General features: G+C 55.6%; 2 protein-coding genes across 5 annotated transcripts in view; one reads left to right on the forward strand and one right to left on the reverse strand.

Moving 5' to 3' along the window:
* The window catches only part of OTUD7A (OTU deubiquitinase 7A), an 80,518-nt gene that overhangs the window by 47,163 nt on the left and 8,105 nt on the right, over positions 1-25,250 (reverse strand). For all 4 annotated transcript variants that reach the window (XM_079763962.1, XM_079763964.1, XM_079763960.1 and 1 more), the window contains exon 3: positions 11,826-11,934. The gene's annotated coding sequence lies outside the window, so the exon portion shown is untranslated. The remainder of the gene's footprint in view (positions 1-11,825; positions 11,935-25,250) is intronic.
* Positions 1,938-23,425, forward strand: CHRNA7 (cholinergic receptor nicotinic alpha 7 subunit; the record flags this gene model as incomplete). Its single annotated transcript, XM_079763967.1, has 10 exons — positions 1,938-1,983; positions 2,211-2,350; positions 12,882-12,926; positions 15,119-15,228; positions 16,535-16,614; positions 16,875-17,042; positions 18,114-18,308; positions 19,170-19,256; positions 19,688-19,797; positions 21,561-23,425. 10 exons carry the CDS (start codon positions 1,938-1,940, stop codon positions 22,092-22,094), a joined length of 1,515 nt encoding a protein of 504 aa, XP_079620093.1. The 3' UTR covers positions 22,095-23,425.

Consider the following 25,250-nt stretch of genomic DNA (forward strand, 5'->3'; position numbering starts at 1 on the left):
CCCAAGGCCAGAGCAAAGCCGAGTCCTTCCTCTGGAGCTGGGCTCCCGCCTGGCCCCCCAATACTTCCAAATGAATACTTTCTAGTCTCTTTCATTTGCGTGCGGCCTCCTCCAGAGCCCGAACCCTGAACCACGCGGGACATGGGGGGGGGGGGCACTCACACCGACTGGAACGAACTGAATTGTCCCCGGGGTGCCCCGCGCAGACCACAGGCCATAAAGAAACACCACGGACCTGCTGTCCGGCGGAGAGTGGCTTGTTTCTAGGTCTCTGATATTATGGGGGGCAGGGGGTGCGATGCTTTCAGGAACAGGGTCCCCATGACCACACTCCGGGGCCCCTCTGGGCTCACGGCCCTCCGGCAGGAGGCGGGGCGCACCTCCCAGCACATGCTCCCTCAGCCTCCTCCAGGCGGCCGTCGGGGTTTCTTTGCCGCCTCTGACTCCCGCTCTGCCGGCAGCCAACACCCCACACTCCTTCCTCCACCGCGGGCCAGCTCGGCCGCAGATGGTGTGCAACTCGGCGGCCAGAAAAGCTCCGTCACGCCTGTCTGCGCCCATAAACATGGCCCTGGGGTCCCCGTCTCCTGGCCCAACGCCCGCTTCGAGGCAAGCCCAGGGCAGCTGGCTCCTCTTCTCTGAATCCTTCCCTTCTGGGTCCCTCTCTAGGCCCATCCGTCCGTCCGTCCTTCCGCATCCTCCCAGGGGCTCAAGGCCTGCCGATGAGGATGTGCTTGTAGGTGCGGGTGTGCTGGGGGACGGGGCACCTCCCTGCCGGGCTGTCACATCCCCTGTCTGTTCCCAGAGCCTGTCTGTTCCCAGATGCCATCCTGGCTCGGCCGTCCACTCCTGCTGCGAGGGGGGCACTCCAGGGCGGCCACGTGCCATGAGCCTTTCCCGGCCTGGCGTCTGGTGCCATCCCGGAGCCGGTGCCGGATGCAGTTCAGAAAGGTTGGCATTGCCTCGACTGCACCCCCCCCCCCCCCCGGGCTGAGCTGTGGGCCCTAAGGAAGGCCAGCGGCCGCGTCCCCTCCTGGGCGCGGGGACCCTGCGGCACGCAGCTTCCTGCCACCGGCTTGCTGCGGGCAGAGGAGGCGGAGTTCTCGGCCGGGTGCAGCCCCTCCTCTCACCCTCTCCCTGTCCCCCTCCCAGAACCACGCCCCCCTCAACACCTAGGACTTGCCTTCGTCCCCGACCCCCACCCTCACCCCCCACTGGGGTTCCTGGCACTGAACTCGCCCAGGCTCACCACAGCCCAGCGCACACCCCAGCCTTCCACGAGAGCCAGAGGCTGGGAGCCCACTTTCCCGTCTCCCGCTTCTCCTTCCGAGAGGACGGCTCAGCGAGAGGGGGCCCCGGGGTCCCTCACACACTCCCGCGGCCTCTCCCCCCACCCCGCCCGGAAGGGCTCCCACGCCCGCCCCCGAGCATCGGGCTGGGATGCTGGGAGGACGCCCGGCTCTGGTGGGGGGGCAGGCAGGGGAGCCCGGCTCCAGGTCGCTGACCCCCAGCCGCCAGCCAGCGTGGAAGAGGCCCGGACCCCAGAATAACCCGGCCCCCCCACCCCCACCCCCTCCCCAAGGCTCTGCCCCAGGCCAGCTTGTCTGTCCGAGCGGGAGGGAGGGAGGGCGTGGAGACAAAGACCAGCGGAGCCGGGTGCCCTGCGGCGGGAGGTCTCCCGGGAGACGAGTCGGGGTGGGGCGCACCTCCCACGTGCACCCCGGGCTGCAGTTCCCCCGGTGGCCGGCTGGGGTGGGAGTGGGGGGGTCGGGGGTGGAGATGGTCACGTGGAGCGGCCGGGGGAGGGCGGGGCGGGGCGGGGGCGCGCTCGGCGCTTTAAAGGAGCGCGCGCCGGGCGGGAGCGGCGGCTCGGCGGCCCCAGGCGCAGGCCCGGCTGACGGCGGACCGCGAGGCCGGCAGCCGCTCGGGGACCCAACATGCGCCGCTCGGTCTGGCTGGTGCTGGCCGCGTCGCTCCTGCACGGTAAAGCCGCGGGGCACCTCGCGCTGCGCTCCTCCTCCACGGACTCCCCCGGCGCCACCCGGGCGGCTTAGTGCGCCCCGCGCCCCGGCCAGCTTTGGGGGTCCCTACGGGCATGGGGGGGCGGGCTCCGCGGGGAGGGAGGCTGGGGTGGCGGGCACGGGGGGGGTGTAAAGGCGCACCCCCGCCGGCCTCTCCTGAGCAGCCCGGCCGGCTCTCCCCTCCCCAAGGGTCCCTGCAAGGCGAGTTCCAGAGGAAGCTCTACAAGGAGCTGGTGAAGAACTACAACCCCCTGGAGAGGCCCGTGGCCAACGACTCGCAGCCGCTCACCGTCTACTTCTCCCTGAGCCTCCTGCAGATCATGGACGTGGTGAGTCCCCTGCGCGGCCGCCAAGGGCTCCGGGGCCGTGGGAGCGGCGGCCGGCCGGGTGGGGTGGCTTGGACCCCAACCCGGCCTGCGGGCCGCGGCGTGCCTCAGTCTCCCCGCCTGCCTCGGAGGACCCAGGGAGGCTGCTTCACCCCGGCCACCTGTGCACCGCGCTCAGAAACTCCGGGAGAAAGTCTCCCGGGCCAGGAATCGGCGAGAACGCGGCCCCACTGCGCCCATCTCAGCCCGCACCCGGAACCAGTGTCCTCTAAGCCGTTTCTAGATTGTTCTGCTGTGGTGCCATCCAGTTCCTATGGGGAGGGCCTGGCTCTGGGCTTGGTGGTTGTTGGTTCCTATGCCCGGGCAGGGGGCGAGCTATGAGCATTTAGGGTACCCCCCCCCCCTGCTCCCCAATTCCAACTTGTTGCCTTCTTGCTGAGGGTCCTGCCGGGATGGTGATCGAGGCACGCAGCAGCCTCAGGCGCCCCGGGGGGTCCCTTCAGGCGGCTGTCCCCGGCCCTCGGGCTCCCCACCGCCCGGTAACTTTGCGGTCTGGCTCGTCCAGGCTGCTCTGACTATTCCATTCCCCCTGGCCAGGCCTTCCCGCGGCACCACCACGTTACCGCGGGTTTCCTCCCTTGGAAATGGGCTGGAGGGTGTGTGTCTGTATGGGGCACTGCATTCCGCTCCGAGGTCCGAGGCGCGTGGGGGTCAGGGGTGAGGGGCTGCAGGGGGAGGGGAGGGGGAGGGGAGGGGAGGGGAGAGCATGGTGGGAGAGAGGCGCGACAACAGCCACAACGCCACGGAGGACGGACGGCGAGCTCGGAGCCAGCAGAGGGGGTCACATCCGTGGGGAAAGAAGGCGGGTCATAGGTCACAGCCCTGCAACCAGGGAGGGCGCTGCACGCTCCCCGCCCGTGAGCAAAACCCAGTGCGCAGGCGGACACGGAGCAATGGCTCCTGCGAGACAACCGGCGCCCAGTGACCAGCTCTGGGCCACACGCAAGAGCAAGAGGCCGAGGGCCTGTCCGGCCTGAGCACCATGGGTCGCGGCCCTTCCCCCCCCTTCCCCCCCATCTCCCCCCGGGCTGCGGCTTGGCCCACCTGCAAGGTCCCCGCGGAGGGTGGAGGGTCCCGGCCGGTCGGCAGCACCGCCTGGCGCCAGCGGGAGCGCGCGGAGCGGAATGGCGCCTGCACCGTCCCCGGCTTCCCGCCCTCGCGGCTCCTCCCAGCAGGCAGTGCGCGGCCGCCCTGCGCGCATGCGCAGGCTCGCCCTCCTGTTCCTACAGCCGCCGGCACATGGCGCCCGCAGCGGGGGCCCGGCTCGAGGCCGCTTCTAGACGGGAGCCCTTTCTCCACCGCAGACGAGGCAGAGACTTTATGGAGGAGGCTGGGGAGCGGCCCCGGGGCACTGTGGGAATGCTCCGCGCAGAGGAGCCTGGGAGCACCACTGTGCACATGGGGGTCCCCCTGCATGGCGGGGGGCGGGCTATCCAGGTGCTCGGCCTTCCTGCGAGGTCAGTCAGACCAGGAAAAAAAAAAAAAAAAACAAAAAACAAAAAACACCAAAGGCACCAAAAGATTGGAAAGGAAGCAGTAAAACTGTCACTATTTTCAGGTGAAAGGGCCCTCGGTACAGAAAGTCCTGAAGACGCCACCAAAAAACTGTTAGAATAAATGACTTCGGTAAATTTGTGGGAAACACAAGTCTACAGGATCGGTTGCATTTCTCTACGCCCACAGTGAATGATCAGGAAAAGAAGTGAAGAAAACAGTTCCATTTACAATTGCATAAAAAAAAAAAAAAGGCATAAAATACCCAGGAATGAATGTTCACGAAGGAGGCCTTGTACTCTGAGAACGATACGACACTGGAGAAAGGAGTTGGACAAGGTAGAAACAAATGGAAGGATGGACCGTGCTCGTGGCTTGGAGAGTCGAATAGCGTTAAAATGGACTCACTGCCTAAGGCCGTGGTGGGCAAACTCGTGAGTGCACGGAGCCAAATATCAACAGCACAACGATTGAAATTTCTTTGGAGAGCCAACTTTTTTAACCTTAAACTTCTTCAAACGCCACTTCTTCCAAATAGACTCGCCCAGGCCGTGGTGTTGTGTGGAAGAGCCACACTCAAGGGGCCAAAGAGCCGCAGGTGGCTCGCGAGCCGCGGTTTGCCGACCACGGGCCTGAGGTAGTCTGCAGCCTCCGTGCAGCTAGGGGTCCTCTCGTGCCTCCAAAATCAGGGGGCAAGTGGCCAAGGCCGGGCCCAAGACATTGCATTCCGGCTCCTTCTACAACGGGAGCCTCGGAGCACGTCTGCATCCTCTGCGTGTGGCCGGGAGCCCGCCCGGGCACGGAGACCACGCTCGTGACCGTGATCCGGGCTCTCACCGAGGCCCACGCAGCCGCAGCCCGCCCGGGTCAAGGGCCACGCGCTCCAGAGTCCCCGGATGCACAGGGTGCGGACTCAACCAAGAGGAACCGAGGACCCTGCCTGGGCCCTGGCCGGGTAGCTCAGTAGGAACGACATAGCCATGCTCCCCCGCCCCCCCTTCCTCTCTCTCAATAAAAACAGAGGCTGCCAGTATCGCGAGAGGCAGCAGTATCGCGAGATGTTGCCAGTACCGCGAGACAGGCGCACCATCACGAGAGGTGCCCGGTACCTCGAGGGGGAAGCCAGTACCGCCTCCTGCCTCCCGGAGAGTCGGTGACTTCTTTTGCAGAACCAAGTCCGCTTAACTTATTTAAACGGGCCGCGCTGTAACGGACTGACGGGGACTGTCCTGAGATCCTGGGGGGAAAGGGGAGTCTCTCGATCCGGATGCGGGCCTTTGCCTTCCGGTCGGGCGGGGCTCCATGGAAAGAAGTCTTGCCTGGTACTAGGTTCGCTTCGCTATTTCAGTTCCGGGTGGGGGGGGCGTGTGCCCATGGGGACGGGCTGTCTTAGAGGCTGCGCCCTTGCCCCCCAGCTCTTCTTACTGTCCCCCTCTTTTCCCAGCGGAGGTTTCCACGCTGGGGTGATAAGGACAGCGACCTAGCATGCTCGCATTTTACTCTTGTGGCAGATCCTTTCTGTGGCACCGCTTTACGCCACACTTCGTCGCTGACTGAGCTTGGCTTGTCAGGTTTGCTAGGTTCTTGTGGGATTCATCCGTGAATCGGCGCCAGTCGTTTCTACTTTTTAAAACCCAACATCCGGGCGAGGGAAACGGACGGGTAAATCCGGGACTCCCGCATGTGTACAGGTAGCCCGAGTGCCTGTACCCGGGGCTGCAGACGCACGCGGGAGAAGACGTTTCACTTCCGGCCAGGGTGGCTGGGAATGGTTGCAGAGTGTGTTCTAGAAGCACGCCTTCCAAAGTGAAGCGTGCGTGGGGTTGTTTTTGGAAGGAGGGGGTCGCGGGAGGCGAGTTGAGAGACGGGAGGGTTGTAGAGGACGCAGGTGTCTGGGGGTGGGGGTTGGGGGGTCGTGCTCTGCAGAGTTTAGATTTTTGCCCGGAGCCCCAGTCTGGGCCTCTCCGAGGGCAGCAGGAGGCCGCGTGCCAGGGTGTTCGTGAAGCAGCAAAATCAGCTTGCCGTAGCATATTTTCCTAGAGGTGGAAACGGTCCAAACCATGGCGTTTGTATCCAGTCCAGCCAGCATAAGTGATGGAGGAGAAGAGAAAGAGACGAGCATCCATTTGGAAGACAAAGTATGCATCTTCAAAGGAGCGCTTTCCCTGCGGGGGGGTCTCTTGGTGAAGGACGAGGTGGATTCTGGGAAACTGGTGGATTTTATGGAGGAGGTCTGTGTTTAGAGAGAGGATGCTGAGGGCAGTGTGTGTGGGATAGATTACAGAACTATGTAGTCTATTATAGATTATAGAACTTTATAGTCTATCATAGATTATAGAACTCTATAGTCTATTACAGATTATAGAACTTTATAGTCTATTATAGATTATAGAACTTTATAGTCTATTATAGATTATAGAACTTTATAGTCTATCATAGATTATAGAACTCTATAGTCTATTACAGATTATAGAACTTTATAGTCTATTATAGATTATAGAACTTTATAGTCTATTATAGATTATAGAACTTTATAGTCTATTATAGATTATAGGAATCTATAGTCTATTACAGATTATAGAACTTTATAGTCTATTACAGATTATAGAACTTCATAGTCTATTATAGATTATAGGAATCTATAGTCTATTACAGATTATAGAATTCTATAGTCTATTATAGAAATCTGTAGTCTGTTATAGATTATAGAGCTCTATAGTCTATTATCGATTATAGAGCTCTATAGTCTGTTATAGATTATAGAAATCTATAGTCTATTATAAATTATAGATTATCGGAATCTATAATCTATAATAGAGTATAGATTATAGAAAGGAAGAAAAGTGTAAGGGGACGAGGAGGTCGAAACTAGAAGAGTCACCATGGGAATGTGGGGAAAAGGACAGATTGCAGGGGCATTCGGGACCTATTATCCGTGATATATAACTGTGTATATAAACTTCACGTCGGCACAGAGACAGATTGTTAAGTGACAGACCCTAAATTATCCCTGAATGCATGCCCTGGCTTCACGGCGATAATTAATTTACTTCATGGGCTGGGAGTGAGAGAATACCTGAGACATCATTGTGAAGCAATGCAAATGGGAGGGCTAAACTGCCGGCAGTTCCCACAATATTTCTTTTTAATTCGTGCCATTTAGTCATTCACCGGTGCACACGCATCGAGAGGCCATTCCAGGGGTGGATTTGCATAAAAGTAGTGCACAGTTATGCAGGCGTGTTCAGAAGGCAAGCGACTGAGAATGAACAGTACGACTCACCTCATCCTTACACATACATGTAAAGCACATCGTCATGCCTGAAGGGGTTGGGGTCTTCTGTAGAGTCTGGGTTGCAGGCTCCCCTCTGGGAAGCTCTGGCCCCCAGACAGTAGCACCCCGCGGTGGTGCGTTTGGGGTTTGCACGGTTGGGAAGCCCAGGATCCCACGGGCGTGTATGTTACCTGGTACCTCTGTGGGGGCTTTCTGTTCTGGTTTGTCAGACTTACAGGTTTGCATTTACTAGCCAGTATTTAAAAATGCTGCCATTCTAACTTAATGGGATCAGATATTAGCTATGAAAATCACACACCTGAACACAGTCTATGAAGATGGTCCCAGGAGCAATGAAGTCATTGTCCCAGTAATGTTTTGAGTGGTGTTATTTTTTAAAATATTTTTTAAATTGATTTCAGAGAGGAAGGGGGAGAGAGAGAGAGAGAGAAACATCAATAGGCTGCCTCCTGCACGCCCCCTACTGGGGATCAAGCCTGCAACCCCGGCATGTGCCCTTGACCAGGAATCAAACAGTGACCTCCTGGTTCATAGGTCGACACTCAACCACTGAGCCACATCGGCCGGGTGAGAAGTGTTACTTTTTAAGACTACATACCAAAGTAAACAATAAAAAGGACTAAGGAGGTGATTACCCAAATTACGATTACTCAAGACATCGATACACTCCCTCCTATCTTTTCTCTATGGTTATAGGAGGTGTAGAGAAATACCTAAATATTAAAATGGCCCTAGCTGGTTTAGCTCAGTGGATAGAGCATTAGATTGGGAACTGGAAGGTCCAGGTTTGGTTCTGGTCAACGGCACAGGCCCGGGTTGTGGGCTCGATCCCCAGTAGGGGGCATGCAGGAAGCAGCAGATCCATGATTCTCTCTCATCATTGATGTTTCTATCTCTCTCTCCCTCTCCCTTCCTCTCTGAAATCAATAAAAAAAAATACATTTAAAAATATATTTAAATATTAAAACGGTCTAACAGCATTATGGCGCCTTAAACAATAATTAGCAGGCATTAATCTAAAAATGACACAAATAGGCCAAGTTCTAAACAAATAGGAGCTTTAAAATGAAATTGTATTCTTGTCCCACTATTATATAACTCTCATCATCATTGCATATTCAATCCCTATTCCAGTCCTTTATTTTAGAAAATGTTTAAAAAGCATTTATTGAAATGATTCATGATGCTGCTAAGCCTGGTTGGTTATTTTTAAATTGTGTCCCAGACATTGTATATGAAAAATTGTGGCGATAATTTGGGGGGGCGGTCTTGAAACTACTCTCCAATTTTATGTTTATTTCTCTTTTTAAAAAAATATATTTTTATTGATTTCAGAGAGGAAGGGAGAGGGGAGAGAGAGAAAGAAACATCAATAATGAGAGAATCACGGATCGGCTGCCTCCTGCACGCCCCACACTGGGGATTGAGCCCGCGACCTGAGCATGTGCCCTTGACCGGGAATTGAACCGTGACCTCCTGGTTTGTAGGTCGATGCTCAACCACTGAGCCACACCGCCTGGGCTCTCCAGCGGTTCTCACCGTCCTCCCAGGAGGTTGGTGAGAGCCCCTCGCTCCTCACTGGGGACGGCAGAAGGGCAATGCTAGATTAAAGCGTGTTTACAAGGCCCTTTGACAACGGGTCCCGGTTTATGACGGGACGGTGTTACCCCTCGCAGCCCTCTCTCTGGCTCTGGGACATAAAGGGGCGCCGTGCTCTCGGCTTTACGTCTGCCACAGGAATCTCCCTTGTAAACGTCGGCTGCCGGGGTGTTTCCCAAAGGTTCCCTTGTCTCCACGCCCATGTTTCATCCCCGACTGGAGGGAGGCCCACGGAAATCTCTCTTCTCTCCTCGGTGTATTAGGGCTGGGAGCCTTCTGCTCAGAGAAGAGGAAAGTCATTGGAGCCTTTGAATAGAAATTCCCATGTTTGTCCGGCCGGCGTGGCTCAGCGCTGGAGCGTCGACCTAGGAACCAGGAGGTCACGGTTCGATTCCCGTTCAGGGCACAGGCCCAGGTTGCGGGCTCGATCCCCAGTGCGGGGCGTGCAGGAGGCAGCCGATCCGTGATTCTCTCTCATCGTTGACATTTCCATCTCTCTCCCTCTCCCTTCCTCTCTCTGAAGTCCATAAAAACGTATTTAAAATATTTTTTAAAATGCACTTTGATTTAAGTATCTAATGCTTTTTAAAATCAATCTTCTGGAAGAGGCGTGCCTCGGCTGTGGATGCAGCTCCCCTGGTAATGTGTAAAGTGCTGTCTTGCATTTCCACGGCGATGATTCTCCCCGCAGCGATGGGGCGGTTGGCTCCTCAGGGTTCTGCAGCGCCGCCAGGCTTTTCTCTCTGCTTTTGTGCCGGTGTCGGGAGAAACCGACAGCCATACATCTCCCCGTGTCCACATTCTTGTTTGCACGGAAAAGTGCTGGGTAATAGAAACCCCCATCTGCGCAGCACTCTGGCGTTTAGAGCGAGAATCACTCCCTCTCCCTCATTTAGTCTTCCCGCCGACCACATTCCCCTTCTCTCCCTCCCCCCGTTTTAAAGAGGAGTAAGTTGAGAGGGTGTTTTTTCCCTGAGTCAGCGAGATATGAGAGCTGACAAAAAAAGTTATATTCAGAATGAGAAGCCAACTCCTACCAATCAGAAAGGCAAAGGCAGGCAATCCGGTAGAAAAAATGAAGCATGAGGTCCTCACCACCGAGGTTGTCAGCAAATGAAACCCTGAAAATAACGGGGCTGAACCTTAAATAGAGTGCATTTGTCTAACTGTCTCTCTCTCTCTCTCTCTCACATGCACACGCACACGCACGGCAGTCAATACTGCCACTGCTCCCATTTAGTCATGGGGGTGGTGAGGGAGCCCCACCCGTAACGCTGTGTCTCTGCTCTGCCCAGTGCTCTGCAGGGAGCACATAATCAAGAGGGAAGGGGCTGCTCAAGCACAGTTGTTGTTTAAATATATTTTTACTGATTTCAGAGAGGGAGGGAGAGGGGGAGAGAAACATCCATGATGAGAGTGACTCATGAATCCACTGCCTCCTGCACGCCCCCTCCTGGGATGGAGCCCACATCCCGGGCCTGTGCCCTGACGGGAATCGAACCGTGACCTCCTGGTTCCCAGGTCAGAGCTCAGCCATGAGCCAGGCCGGTCCGGTGCTTAAGCACAGCTGTGAAGCAGCCACGCTCCTGGCCCTGCGCACGGCTCAGGGTGAGAGCTGAGACAGTCTGTGATCTGTCATTTGAGCCGCGAGACACCTCTGCCCGCCGTGTCCGACTCGGCCCACCGTGGTGATGCACACAGAGGAGGGTTCCCTCGGGTGTCTGTGCAGCACAGACGGCCCCAGTCGCTGGCCTGGGACCAGAGTGTCTCAGCTCCTCTCAGGAGAGCGGAGAAGTCGACATTTTCCGTAATTGTTAGACGTCACGAGCCCGCTTCCTGGATCAGAGCTGTGTACGGGGAGGCTCGTCCGCAGGGCTCTCTGCTCCTGCCCCCCCCGGCCCCCCCCCCCCCGGAAAACCTGCCTCTCTGTCCTCTCCTGTCTCCAGGGCCTGTCACTACTGTGGCTATATCTCTATCACGTTGAATTGTGTGACCCCCACCCACCCCATGAGCTCAGGGACAATGTCCGTTTAGGGCCCCTGTACCTGTCATCCTGGCATAAATGCCTCAAACAGGAAGTGCTCCATCAGCATTCATTGAACGAATGAGAGTGAATGATTGAGTGAATAATGAATAAGTGACTAATGAATGAGTGAATAACTAATAAGTGAATGTATGAATGAGTGAATAATGAATGGCTGAATGATTAAATAATGAATGAATGAACATATGAATGAGTGAATGTATGAATGAGTGAATAATGAATGAGTGGATGAATGATTGAATAATGAATGAGTGAACAATGAATGAGTGGATGTGTGAATGAGTGAAGAGTGAATGAGCGAGTGGATGAATGGATGAGTAAATAATGAGTGAGTGAATATTTTTCCCATTGACTTATTTTTCAGAGAGAGTGGAAGCGAGGGGGGGTGGGAGAGAGAAAGAGAGAATGAGAATGTGAGGGGAATACATTGATTGGTTGCCTCCTGAATGTGCCCTAAATAGGGACAGGGATCTAACCCAATTCCCTTTTATTTATTTATTTTAAATATATTTTTATTTATTTCAGAGAGGAAGGGAGAGAGAGAGAGAGAAACATCAATGATGAGAGAGAATCATTGATCAGCTGCCTCCTTCATGCCCCCTACTGGGAATCGAGCCTGCCACTGGGCATGTGCCCTGACCGGGAATTTAACCGTGACCTCCTGGTTCACAGGTTGATGCTCAACCATGGAGCCACATCGGCCAGGGCCCTGGATCCCTTTGATAAGGGCACTAATCCCAGTCATGAGGGCCGCACCCTCCTGACCTAATCACCCCGCAAAGGTCCCGCCTCAAATACCCTCACAGTGAGGGTTACGTTTCGATGTAGGAATCTGGGGAGGGAGGAGGGGGTACTGCACTGGGGGGTGGGGGTGGGAAGGAGCTGTGATGCCTTGTCATGGAGCAGACAGAGCTGAGAGGCTAAGCCAGCGAGTGGGTGTCCCTGCCTGCCGGTTCTGTGGGTTTGTCCCCCGGAGTCGTCCCTACCTGGCACTGCGACACTCGCAGACTGTGGCCGCCGGCTGGCTGCTGATGACTGTGGAAATGCCGTCTCGGCCCCACGCCGCTGCGCTCTAATGAGGTTTCAGGCAGGGTGCTGGGAAGAAGAAAGCCTTTTAATTAGATCGGTAGCAATCAGACTCCCAAACCACAGAAGCCTTTTTTCCGAGCAGACAGACATGACGCAATTAACAGAGCCAGCCACCTGCACGGAACACCGACTGGCTCACTAAGTCCATTTAAAGGAACAAGTCCTTGCCTGGCTCGCATGGCTCAGTGGTCGAGCGTCGACCTAGGAACCAGGAGGTCAGGGCACATGCCCGGGGTTGTCGGCTCGATCACCAGTAGGGGGTGTGCGGAGGCGGCTGATCCATGATTCTCTCTCTTCATGGATGTTCCTCTCTCTCTCCCTCTCCCTCTCTAAAATCAATAAACTTATACTCGGGTGAGGGTTTTTTAAAATATTGGACTTTGTGCCCACTTTAATTTTCTAGGTATATAAATTATTTTTAAAATAGAAAGAAAAATAAGCTAAGCCATTAGCAGGTGCCACCTCTAGGTGGTGGGGTAGCAGGGTTTTCATTTTCTTTTTAAAATATATTTTATTGATTTCTTACAGAGAGGAAGGGAGAGGGATAGAGAGCTAGAAACATCGATGAGAGAGAATCATGGATCGGCTGCCTCCTGCACACCCCCTACTGGGGATGCGCCCGCAACCAAGGTACATGCCCTTGGCCGGAATGGAACCTGGGACTCTTCAGTCCGCAGGCCGACGCTCTATCCACTGAGCCAAACTGGCCAGGGCAGGGTTTTCATTTTCTATTTTGTACTTTTCAGCCTTTTGTAAGGGCTCGGTGATAAATGCGTGCTACCTCCGAATGAAGAGGGCAGCTGGACTCCGGGGCCGTGCGGCTCGAGCAGGCTTGGCGCCTGCCACTTTCCACACGTCCCCGCCATCCCAGGAACCGGCTGCCCTCAGAGCGGTGGGTCAGGCCCTTTTGGAAACCGCATCCATCAGTCACAATCCCTTCTTTTCCCTCACAGGACGAGAAGAACCAGGTCCTCACCACCAACATCTGGCTGCAGATGGTAAGTGGAGACCAGGGCAGTCCTCGCCCTCGGATGGCCCTGCCCTGGCTTCTGAGATGCTCGTGTGTGGACGGTAGGGACAGCAGAGGCCCTGGGAGAAAAGCCAGGCCTGTCCCAGACACCGGAAGGTTGCAGGTTCGATTCCCAGGCCGGACACCTACTTAGGTTGTGGGTTCCATCCCTGGTCTGGGCGTGTACGGGAGGCAACCGATTGATGTTTCTCTCTCCCATCGATGCTTCTCTCTCCTCTCCCCTCTCTCTCTCTCTCTCTCCCCCCTCCTCTTCTTCCTCTCCCTGTAAAAAAACCAATGAAAACATATCCTCGAGTGAGGATTGAAAGGAAAAGATTTGGCAATTTGTGCGGAAGGGTGCTGATTGTCAGGAGAAGCCCGTACCTGGATGATCGGGTACTGTTTGAGTCCCGTTCTCCATAAACACCCCCCCTCCCTGTTTGGAGGAGCCCCCGAGACCTCAGCTCTCTCAGGCACAGCTCGGTTCTGATTAAGGCTTGTACTGCTGCAGAGGCATCCTCCGCTTCGTTTGCTTGGAAACTCATCCCTTTCATCGCGTTTACTTACTCAGCTCCTCCCAAGCCACTTCCAGTCAGGCTGTGTAATTGAGTCTAAAAAAAGGTTAAAGCCCGGCTCAGTGGTTGAGCGTCGACTGATGAACCAGGAGGTCACCAGTTCAATTCCCGGTCAGGGCACATGCCGGGGTTGTGGGCTCGATCCCCCAGTAGGGGGCGTGCAGGAGGCAGCCCATCGATGTTTCTCTCTCTCCCTTCCCTTCTCTCTAAAATCAATACAATATATTTTTTAAAAATACACGACAGATACAAGAGCAGCTGCGGGTGGAAGGCCGGGGTTCCGAGGGAGGGTGGACATGTGGACAGGAAATGGGGCTCCTGGGGTTTCACGTTGCTGAGTTTCTGCTCCCAACATCTACATCCACCTCCTGGACGCCAGGGCCCCCAGCGGATGTTCCTGCAGATGCTCCACGTTTCTGTGCTTCCCGAGGACCGAGGCAGAAAGGTGAACAGCGAAAGCACAGTGAGTTCTTCCTGACCAGCGGGGATGATCTTGCTTCCCCATCGTCCTACTCGCCCTTGCTTCTGTCCGTCCGGCGTTCCGGTGACTTGGCCCGGCCCGGAGGAGGGGAAGGCGCCTGATGTCGTATTTGCCTCTCTCTGGTCCTCGGAGGAAGCGGGGGGGGGGGGGGGGTCTGCTCCGTGGCTTAGTTTATTGCTTCTGAGGGCCTGTCAGACACCATCTGATTTGACCCGGGGAAAGAAGCGCAGGCGCCGCTTCCTTTGGGCAGGGACGTTCCGGCCACTCACACACCCCGGGTGCTCCTTGGAAAACGGGGACATTGTCACCGAGTCAAGAAAAAACCCCTGTCTTCTCTGAGTGTGGAATGTCGGTCATTCTTCTTGGGTCTAGGTTTCCAAGCTGCCTTATCATAGTCTCTATTCTTTCTTACCTCCTGATTCTGATTGTGGGCCTGATAGCATCCACATGGCAGATGCTAAAACCATATTTCTTTCTTTCTTTTAAATACATTTGTATTGATTTCAGAGAGGAAGGGAGAGAGGGAGAAACATCTGTGATGAGTGAGAATCATGGATCGGCTGCCTCCTGCACACACACACCCCCCCCCCACTGGGGATCACGCCCTCCACCTGAGCATGTGCTCTTGACGGGAATCGAACCCAGGACCCTTCTGTCCCGCAGGCCAATGCTCTATCCATTGAGACAAACCGGGTAGTGCAACTGTATTTATTTCTAACGCGTTTCTCTTGTTCATTTCTGAACTCTGTCACTTCACACATTGGGCTCATAGACACGCGAACCTGTGGCTTGCTGGGGGCCATGCTTGCAATCCGTAGTTAAAGGTGATGTTTCTTTCTTTCTTCCCCTTTCTGTTTTTTTTTTTCTTTTTTTTAAAAAAGTTGATTTCAGAGAGGAAGGGAGAGGGAGAGAGAAGCATCCATGATGAGCGAGAACCATGGATTGGCTGCCTCCTGCACATGCCCTACTGGGGGTGGAGCCCGCAACCCGGGCCTGTGCCCCGACCGGGAATCGAACTGTGACCTCCCGGTTCGCTCATTTTGGCACTGAGTTTACCTGATGGTGTCATAGGCCAGTTTAAGGGGTCCAGGACATACGTGCTCCTGACGGCACTGTGCGTGTCAGTCTTGGACAGATCACTATCTGCAGTGGAACACGTCGGAGTACCCGGGCGTGACGACCGTGCGCTTCCCAGACGGTCAGATCTGGAAGCCGGACATCCTCCTGTACAACAGGTGAGCCCGCGGGAGGAGAGGCGGCTGCGCGCTCGCCTTTGTTTAGTGGTTGTGTGTGCGTGTGTGTGTGTGTGTGTGCGCGCGCGCGCGCGCTCGCGCGCGTGCGCGGGCATTTGTGGGTATGCCTGGTCTCGTATCTATAGTTTGGACCACCGCTCCCACTGGGCGTTGTGAATGGCCTCTGAGAAGGCGAGCAGCAAGGGGTTTGTCTGTAACCCAAGGCCGGCTGGTTGGTAGACCAGATGCCCCAAAGACAGTACCCAGGTGGGTCAGTTCCTAGAAGCATTAAAACTCTTGGCTAAACCGCGTAGCAAATGCAGAGCATCTTGTAGCAATGAGGCCTAGAAAGTGGCAAAGAGCTAAATGGTTTTTAGAGAGAGATTTCCACCGGCCAGTGTGGTCCGTTAGGGAGCGTCGACCCCGGCGCCAGGAGTCTCCAGTTTCAGCCCGGTCAGGACAACGCTCGGGTTGTAGGCTCAACCCCCCGGAGGGGGCGTGCAGGAGGCAGCCCATCCATGTTTCTCTCTCATCATGGATGTCTCTCTCCCCCTTTCCTCTCCTCTCTGAAATCAGTAAACGTATATATTTTTTAGAGGCGATTGCTGCAGACCAGCCGCCTGTCCTGTGGGACGGGCTGCTTTATTTCCCTGGCGGCTGGTGGACAAGCCAGCTGGCCGGGCTGCCAGCGGAGAGGGCGGGTGCTGAGCCAGGCGTTTCTTGCTTGCTTCCTTCCGTGTTACCTGAAGCCTGCGGCTCCAGGGTTTCCTGAACGCAGTGGCGCTCGGAGAGCCGCGATGGGGGCGGCTTGTCACGTCTCCCCTGTTGGGCGGAGGAAAGGCCTGGCTGGTATTGGGGGTCAGCAGCCTGAGCCGGGATGGCTGGGCCCCTGAGCTGCGCTGTGCCGGCGGCTGCCTCAGCCTTGTTGGAGTGTTTGGATTTTTATGAAATATTTTTAGATACAAAAGGAAATTTTGTGGTTTTGAAAAACATTTTAAAGGTTACGGGTTCGATTCCCGGTCAGGGCACACGCCTACGTTTTGGTTCAGTCCCCAGGAGGGGGCTGGTACGGGAGGCAACTGGTGGCTGTTTCTTGCATCGATGTCTCTTCTCTCCCTCTCAGTCTCTATGAAATGGGGGTGGGTGGTGGCCCCTGGGAGCCCGTCTCCCAGGCCGGCTGCGTAAGGCGCCCTCAGTCCCGTGGCCGGGGAACGAACAGCAGCCCCGCCAAGCTGCCGGGACACGGTCATGACAGCCCGAAGGGCGCCGGGGGCAGTGCCAGCTCACGGAATCCTTTTCCCGTTCCTAGTGCCGACGAGCGATTTGACGCCACGTTCCACACCAACGTGTTGGTGAACTCCTCCGGGCACTGCCAGTACCTCCCCCCAGGTGAGGCTGCGTCCCCGGTGCTCCTACGGACACAGGCGGAGGGAGGGGTGTCATCCTCCTTCTCCCAGGAGCCGTGAGCTCGTCCTGAGCTCTGGGCGGGGGCCGCTCCCCAGGTGTTGCTCCCCAGGTGCCGTCCCCAGATGTGGCCCCCCAGGTGCGCTCTCCCTGTTGTGAATGATGCTGCCGGCTGCGAGGCTGCTGTGGGTTCGACGCGCACCTCGCCGGCTTAGTTGCGCTCTGACGGGCCGGGGCCCACGCAGGCATATTCAAGAGCTCCTGCTACATCGACGTGCGCTGGTTCCCGTTCGACGTGCAGCAGTGCGAGCTGAAGTTTGGGTCCTGGTCCTACGGAGGGTGGTCCTTGGACCTCCAGATGCAGGAGGCGGACGTCAGCGGCTACATCCCGAACGGAGAATGGGACCTCATAGGTAAGCCCGCGGGCGTGGGGCTCGCTGCCGGGAGGAAGCGGCTCTATTCCTGGGCTTGCTCACAGTTGGGGATTTTCCACTCTGCTTTCCGGTGTGTTTACTGCACCCGGCGGCACTCCCCATGATTCATCGAGAGCTAGAGGGTTAGACGCCAAAGCGACGAGAAGATTCAGTGCTTCCCGGGGGCCTTGGTGATAAACATTTAAATGGGCCGGCGCTAGGATAGGCGTCCGAGCTCTGCGAATCCTCTGTTCCTGCAGTCACGCTGGACAGCAGCAAATTGCATTTATACTGGTGTAAAGTTCACAGTGTGTTATTTACAGTCGTGGTGCTGAGTCCATTCTGGGCGGCAAATAACAAGCAGACATTTATTTCTCACAGCTCTGGAGCCTGGGTGTCCACTCCAAGGTGCTGGCAGATTTGGTGTCTGGCGAGGGCAGCTTCCAACCCACGGACAGCGGCCTCCTCGCTGTGTCTCAGTGGCAGAAGGGGCCAGGGAGCTCTCTGGGGTCTCCCTTACAAGGGCACTAATCCCACGCATGAGGGCTGCACCCTCTGACCTAATCACCTCTCAAAGGCCCCGCCTCCTGACCCCATCACTTTAGGGGTTAGGTTTCCACCTATGAATTTTTGGGGGGACACAGACATTCAGTTTATAGCCCATGTAATTCCAATCCATCAAAAACCCCTGCTAAGCTGTTCAAATATCACTAATATGCCCCTAAAGAACTCTATGGTAAACCAGGAAGTGTTCATGCAGACACCAATTACCCAGTTTTTAAAAATATATATTTTTTCTTGATTTTAGAAAGAGAGAGAGAGAAACATCAGGGATGAGAGGGAATCATTGATCGTCTGCTTCCTGCACGGCCCCTACTGGGGATCGAGCCCTCAACCCAGGGAACCGAACCGTGGCCTCCTGGTTCATAGGTCCACACTCAACCACTGAGCCACACCGGCCAGGCCCCAGTATTTTCAGGGCATAAACTCCATGGCTGTGCGTGCGTGCCACACGTGTTAAAATGAACAAGCAGGGTAATGCAGTTTCCTTTCCTCCCTGTCCCCACGGAGGCATCCCGGGCAAGCGCAGCGAGAGGTTCTACGAGTGCTGCAAGGAGCCGTACCCCGACGTCACCTTCACCGTGACCATCCGCCGCCGCACCCTCTACTACGGCCTCAACCTGCTCATCCCCTGCGTGCTCATCTCCGCCCTGGCCCTGCTGGTCTTCCTGCTCCCCGCCGACTCGGGGGAGAAGATCTCCCTGGGTGAGTGCCCGCCTTCCGTGGGAGCCAGAGGGGACGGGGAAAGGGGGAGGGCGCTGCCTGGGGATCAGCACCACGGACAGCGCCCGGAGAGGTTGGGGGCGGGGCCTGTGTGACGTCCGTCTCCCTGAGGACACAGGCTCTGGATACCTCCTCTGTGTTGGATGCCATGCCCTCATGAGACACCCTAGCTGCCTCTGATCCCACAAGGCGGGTGGGAACACCCAGGAAGGGGCCAGTTCTTCCCTGGGGGGCTGGGGTTTCTCCCCTCCGCCACCCCATTCTGCTTTTTGTTTTTAAGTATATATCTTCTTATTGATGTCAGAGAGGAAGGGAGAGGAGAGAGAGGTAGAAGCATCAATGATGAGAGAGAATCATGGATCTGATGCCTCCTGCACGCCCCCTACTGGGGATGGAGCCCACAACTCGGGCATGTGCCCCGACCAGGAATTGAACCGTGACCTCCTGGTTCATAGGTCGATGCTCAACCCCTGAGCCACGCCGGCCGGACTGGCTGTTTTCTTTTTCCTGCCTCATGAGAGGACCTCTCCCTACGAATGAAATAAAGAAAATGAGAGATACGAGCGCTGACGTCAGAGATGCATTTTGTCTTGTTCTAAAGTTCTGGCGCCTCAATCCGACTCCAGCGGGGGCTTCTCTGGACGCGGGTACAGGACGTGCCTGTTCCCAGAGAAACCCCGCCCCCAGACACACAGAAAACCAGGCCCTCGTGTTCAGGAATGCCTCAGACCCTGCCTGCCCCTCCCTCCCCGTCTCTAGTTCTTGGAACCTCAGGGCAGGACCCTGCTGGAGGGAATTGAGGTCTGTGGCTGGTCTGTCTCAGGCGCCGTTTCTCTGCCTCAGGGATAACAGTGTTGCTCTCTCTCACCGTCTTCATGCTGCTGGTGGCTGAGATCATGCCTGCGACGTCCGACTCGGTGCCCCTGATAGGTAAGGCTTCCTAGCACGGGCACGGAGCGCGGCGCCGCCGGCTCTGCCGTGGGGCGATGTCTTGCTGTCACTGCAGTGGCCCGTGGCCTCTGCGCACCTGGGCACAGGTGAGGGGGTGCGGAGTTCAGCTTTGCAGTCGGCTCTAAGATCCAGACATGGCCCCCTTCCTCCCTCACTCCCCCTCATGCATGTTCCGCAGCCAGAGATTTTAGCATTAGAGATTCACTGTGTTTGCCGGAACCCCGTCCCCCTCAGCGCCTCCCTTAAAACGGGAAGGCACGCACTGTCATCCCCAGCAGCGGTTTCCTGGGACGACTCGCTGAAGGACACGCGAGCAGGACAAACGTGTTTGGGCCCGGACAGATCTAAGGCGTGACCTCTGGGCCCGCCCTCCGCCGGGCCGGGCCTCACCGCCTCTGCTCTCTCCGCAGCCCAGTACTTCGCCAGCACCATGATCATCGTGGGCCTCTCCGTGGTTGTCACGGTGATCGTGCTGCAGTACCACCACCACGACCCTGATGGCGGCCAGATGCCCAAGTGGGTGCGTTCCTCCGCTCTTCCCACAGGGGGCGCCGGGGGCTCACGTACTTAATCTTTAAAAATGTATTTGCTATTGATTTCAGAGAGGAAGGGAGAGAGAGAAACATCCATGAGGAGAGAGGATCATGGATCAGCTGCCTCCCGCACGTCCCCTACTGGCGATCGAGCCTGCAACCCGGGCATGTGCCCTGACTGGGAATCGAACCGTGACCTCCTGGTTCCTAGGTCGACGCTCAGCCACTGAGCCACGCCGGCCGGGCCCAAACCATTTTTAATGACCGAGTGGTGCTTGACTGCCCCAGAAAAAACAATCTTAATTAAGAGCAATAATTATTCGCCTCTCAGCACAAGACCATGTTCTAACCAGTGGCTGCCAGCGCAACGTGAAGCTTGGCGCGCGCTCTCTCATTTTACATAACACCCCGTGTTTTTCTTCTTTCCGGGGCGCCTGACGCATAACGAGCCTCCCAGGGCCGTTCAGGATGATCGGTGGCCGTGAAGGAGGCACCGCCCAGCCCGGCGGCATTCTGTGGCGTTTGCACAGCCAGAGACAAAACCGTGACCTAACCGAGGAGTCGCCAGCTCGGGGCGACAGTGCAAGAGCATCATTTCACTTTGGAGATGCTTTTGCCTTGAGAGCTGATGACTCAGCCGTGGAATGGAGCGTCAGCTCGGCGGGAGGGGTCCCATTAGCCTGAGACGGGCCCCACGGGATGCAAAAGCCCCCCCCCACCCCCACGTGGCGGGAGAAGCTGCCAGCGGTGCGGCGCAGCTCTCCGTGGGCCCGCTGCCTCTGGGTTAGACGCACTCCCTCAAGCTCTGGCCCAAGCTTCCCGGTGCCTTCTGCGGAGGGTTGGGCTGCAGGCCACAGCCAGTCCACCGAGTACTTCTGCAAATGAAATGTTAGTACAAGACAGCCAGGCCTGCCTTTTTTTTTTTTTAATCAGGCTGTCTGGGGCTGGTTTTGCTTGTCGGCAGAGCAGAGTAAAAGCAGACCTCACGGCCCACGAGCTACAGCGTTTCCTCTCTGACCCTGTACAGGAAGGTCGGCAGGCCGTGCGTCAGGCTTCGCAAAGTTCCCTCACGCACATCCCCTTATTCCGTCTTCCTTGCCGCCTACCGAGTTCGGTTAGAGGTTCCTGAACTCCCTCGCTTAGTACACCTTTGCTGTCCGAGATGTCCCCCACAGAGCCCCCCGGGCAAAGGAAACACCTAGCAGTTCTGTTCATTACATAGCTCAGAACGGCCCTGGCCGGGCGGCTCAGTGGTTGGCATGCTGTCACGTGCACCCAAAGGTTGCAAGTTCGATCCAGGTCAGGAGGCAGCCAGCTGATGTCTCGCTCACACATCGGTGTTTCTCTCTCTCCCATCCTTTATAAAATCAGTAAGAAGGTGTATGCCAGGACAACTTATCAGACTCCACCCTTGGCCCTGGGCGCCCAGGACACCTCCCCATCTCGGGAGCACGCTGCCCGCCTTTTCTGTCCCGATGTCACCTTTCCCGGCACCTGCTTTTGTTAAGATTTTTTTAAAAATACATTTTTATTGATTTCAGAGAGAGGAAGGCAGAGGGAGAGAGAGATAAACATCAATGATGAGAGAATCATGGGTCAGCTGCCTCCTGCACGCCCCCTACAGGGGATGGAGCCCGCAACCCGGGACTTTAACCCGTGACCTCCTGGTTCCCAGGCGGACGCTCAACCCGGGGCAGGGCTGGTGTTGCAGGATGGCACTGCCGCTCCTAATCTCCCCCTGTGCCCCCAGACCAGGGTCATCCTTCTGAACTGGTGCGCGTGGTTCCTGCGCATGAAGCGGCCGGGGGAGGACAAGGTGCGCCCCGCCTGCCAGCACCGCGCCCGCCGCTGCAGCCTGGCCAGCGTGGAGCTGAGCGCCGTGGCCGGGCCGCCCGCCACCGCCAACGGCGGCAACCTGCTCTACATCGGCTTCCGCGGCCTGGACGGCGCCGTGCACTGCGCCCCGACGCCCGACTCGGGGGTGGTGTGCGGCCGCCTGGCCTGCTCCCCCGCGCACCTGCACGACGAGCACCTGCTGCACGGCGGGCCGCCCCCCGAGGGGGACCCGGACCTGGCCAAGATCCTGGAGGAGGTGCGCTACCTGGCCAACCGCTTCCGCGGCCAGGACGAGAGCGAGGCGGTGCGCAGCGAGTGGCAGTTCGCCGCCTGCGTGGTGGACCGCCTGTGCCTCATGGCCTTCTCCGTCTTCACCATCCTCTGCACCATCGGCATCCTCATGTCCGCGCCCAACTTCGTGGAGGCCGTGTCCAAGGACTTCGCCTAACGCGGTGCTGGCGCCAGGCTGCGGGGGGTGGGGAACGCCAGCCGGTGGCTGTCAGGCATGTGGTTATGTCTCCTGGTCACGCTCAGTCTCAGGATGCCAGTCAGCACGTGTTGTTGTTTTTTTTAAAATCCTTTCAGCTGGACATCCCTGGAGCATCCTTCAGGTCGGCGGGACCCCTGACAGGGCACCAGGCCTGGTCCCTGCCCCCGGTGAGCCCTGGTGGCCAGGACAGCTTCGGGGCCCTCGGGGCTGATACTGCATGCCTGCACGTCCCGCCACCAGGCCCACGTGAGCACCCCATCCGATTCTGCCTATGCACAGCCCTCGACTGGAACACGAGAAGAAGCCACACTCCCTCCATCCCCATACCCGGCTGGGGAGGGGACGCCCAACTAAACCTAGAACCTAACCAGCTGGCTTTCCGGCGATTCAGCTTTTAATCACCAGAGAGAGTTGGTAGAGAGAAATCATGGTGTGCTGTTTCAATGTTAAAAAAAAAAAAAAGAAAGACATAGTTGACCTTGTCCGTGACCCTTTCACCTGCCTGATTTCCGCCACCCCGCCTCCTCCGGGCGAAGACGGCCCCAGGCCAGGCAGGCGGATTTCCGGAGACACTGGGGAGTTCAGCGAGTCTGCTCCATGCTGCAAACCCCAAAGGATGGCCGGGTTCCCTCAGGACCAGCAGCCCAGTGTACTCCCCAGAGCTAAATGAATCCATCATTTAAAAAGAATGCATTGGCCCTGGCTGGTGTGGCTCCATGGATGGAGCGTCGACCTGCGGACTGAAGGGTCCTGAGTACAATTCCAAACAAGGGCACATGCCTGGGGTGTGGGCTCGATCCCCAGTAGGGGGCGTGCAGGAGACAGCCGATCCATGATTCTCTCTCAACCATTGATGTTTCCATCTCTCTCTCACTCTCCCTTCCTGTCTGAAATCGATCTATAATAATAAAAGTGTAATATGCTAATTAGACCAGATCTCCTTCTGGACGAAGCCAGGGCTGCGAGGGAAGCCCGGGTCCCGGAGGGAAGCCGGTGCCTGCAGCTGGGGGAAGGAAGGCCTACTCTTGCACAGATTTTGTGCATCGGGCCTCTAGTAAATATATATTAAAAAAAGAGAGAATGCATTAGAAAGCTGGCTGCACGGGTGGGCTCCCTGGAGCTGTGCTTTGAAAGCCAAGGAAATGTTCATTTTAAACTGACACGGTGACAGAAGTCACTGCTTAGATCAGGGGTCGCCAACCGGTGGTCCGCGAGGTCCGAAAGGTTGGCGGCCGCCGGCTTAGGTGATCCAGCTGACAGTAGTCACGTTGCTTCTGCCCATAGTTCTTATTTTTTAATAACATCAGAGGGGGACTCAAGAAAATACTGCCCGCTCTACTGTCTCATCCAGTAACTGCTCAGAGCCCAAAGGCTTTAAGCCCTTCTCCACACCCCCCACTACTCACCCCACTTTCAGGGTCTTTAATTTGCTTCTAACCCTCGAGATGGATCCATCATGAGCAAAGATTTGATTTTTCAGAGCAAAAGAAACTGCATACATGTCTCCAGCCATTTATTTCACTCCTTGCTGGGTGATGCACATAGATTGCTTTGCACTGGGGATGGTGGCTTATACATGCTGTGTGTGTGTGTGTGTGTGTGTGTGTTGCGTGTTTGTGTGCACCTGCTCAGAACGGACACCTTGTTTACAACAAAATGGATAAATAAGAGCATCCCCAAATCACACCGTTCTCAAGAGTTCACCCATTTTACATGGGACAAACAACACACAGTATTTCCTTCATCTCTCTCTCTCTCTCTCTTTTATTAAACTACCTTTAGAAACAAGTAGAGCATTTTGATGTATAAAGAGAATGCTTCAGCCCTGACCAGTTTTGCTCAGTGGTTAGAGCAACAGTCCTCGGACAGAAGGATCTGGGATTTGATTCCAGGTCAAGAGCACATACCTCAGTGGCAGGCTCGATTCCCCAGCCCCGGTCAGGGTGGATCTCTCTCACATTGATGTTTCTCTCTCTCTCCTCCTCCCCTCCCTCCCTTCGATTGTCTCTAAAACAAAACAAAACAAAACAAAAATCAATGGAAAACATATCCTAGAGTAAGGATTAAAAAAGAAAAAGAGAACACTTCATTTCTTCTTGCTATCTGAAAGCTGATCCCTACTACAAATTTGCTTTTGAAAACAGCCTTTGTGGTTTTGTATTTTGTAGAGAAAAACATTGACAAGCGGACAAAATAGCTCGTATTTTGATCATCCCAATAACTACTCTGCCATTTAAAGGCGCAGTACGGAGGAGAAGGACGTGTAGTTAGAAAAGTGAATGCCTGAAAACAGCAGCCGTTGTCTTAATTCGCCTGTGCACTTGGGAATCTTTCTGTCTTACGACTTGAAATGTTTTTATTTGTTTACTTGTCTTTTGATGTTATTGACTGATTGGCATATAGAAAGTGTAAAGTTTCATGTTGTCAATTTATCATCTTTTCCTTTGTACATCCTGGAGTTTGGTTCTAGTTGTAAAAGACCTTCCCATTCTGAGATTATAAATAAACTTACTCATATTTTCTTCTAAATCCCTAGGGTTCCATTTGTTTACATCTTCCAACTCCCTGGAATTCATTTGTTGCAGGTAATGGAGGTAAACATGCAATTGTTTTTTCTCCAAATGGTTGGTCACTTGTACAATAAAATAGATAACCTACATTTTGGTGATACAATTATAATCCTTTCCCCACTTGTTCAAAATGCCACCTTTTTGTAAGCTAAATGCCTTTAAATGTTTGGCTCTATTTCTGTTTTGTTATCTCTCCATGAATGCCTTCAAATTTCTCAGGCTTTATTCGTATTAGTATCAAATAACCATATTAACGTGAATATCTGCAAGTCAACACTCCCCTCAACTAATCCTCCCTCCCTCCCCCACTCTCTCTCTCTCACACACAGTAATAATAGGGTCTTTGAGGGAACAATGGCTAAAAATTCACTGTCAAAAATTATTATGCTATCTCATTTATAACTCTTCTTCAACTATACTTTAGGAGTTCTGATTTTTATCAAGGCAGATGAGTATTTGGTATCTAGAAACAAATGACCCTTTTCAAAAGTACTTTCGAACCCGGCTGGTATGGCTCAGTGCTGAGTGTTGACCTATGAACCAG

Source organism: Cnephaeus nilssonii (genome assembly GCF_951640355.1).
Source record: "Cnephaeus nilssonii genome assembly, chromosome: 24".
Classification (NCBI taxonomy): Eukaryota; Metazoa; Chordata; class Mammalia; order Chiroptera; family Vespertilionidae; genus Cnephaeus; species Cnephaeus nilssonii.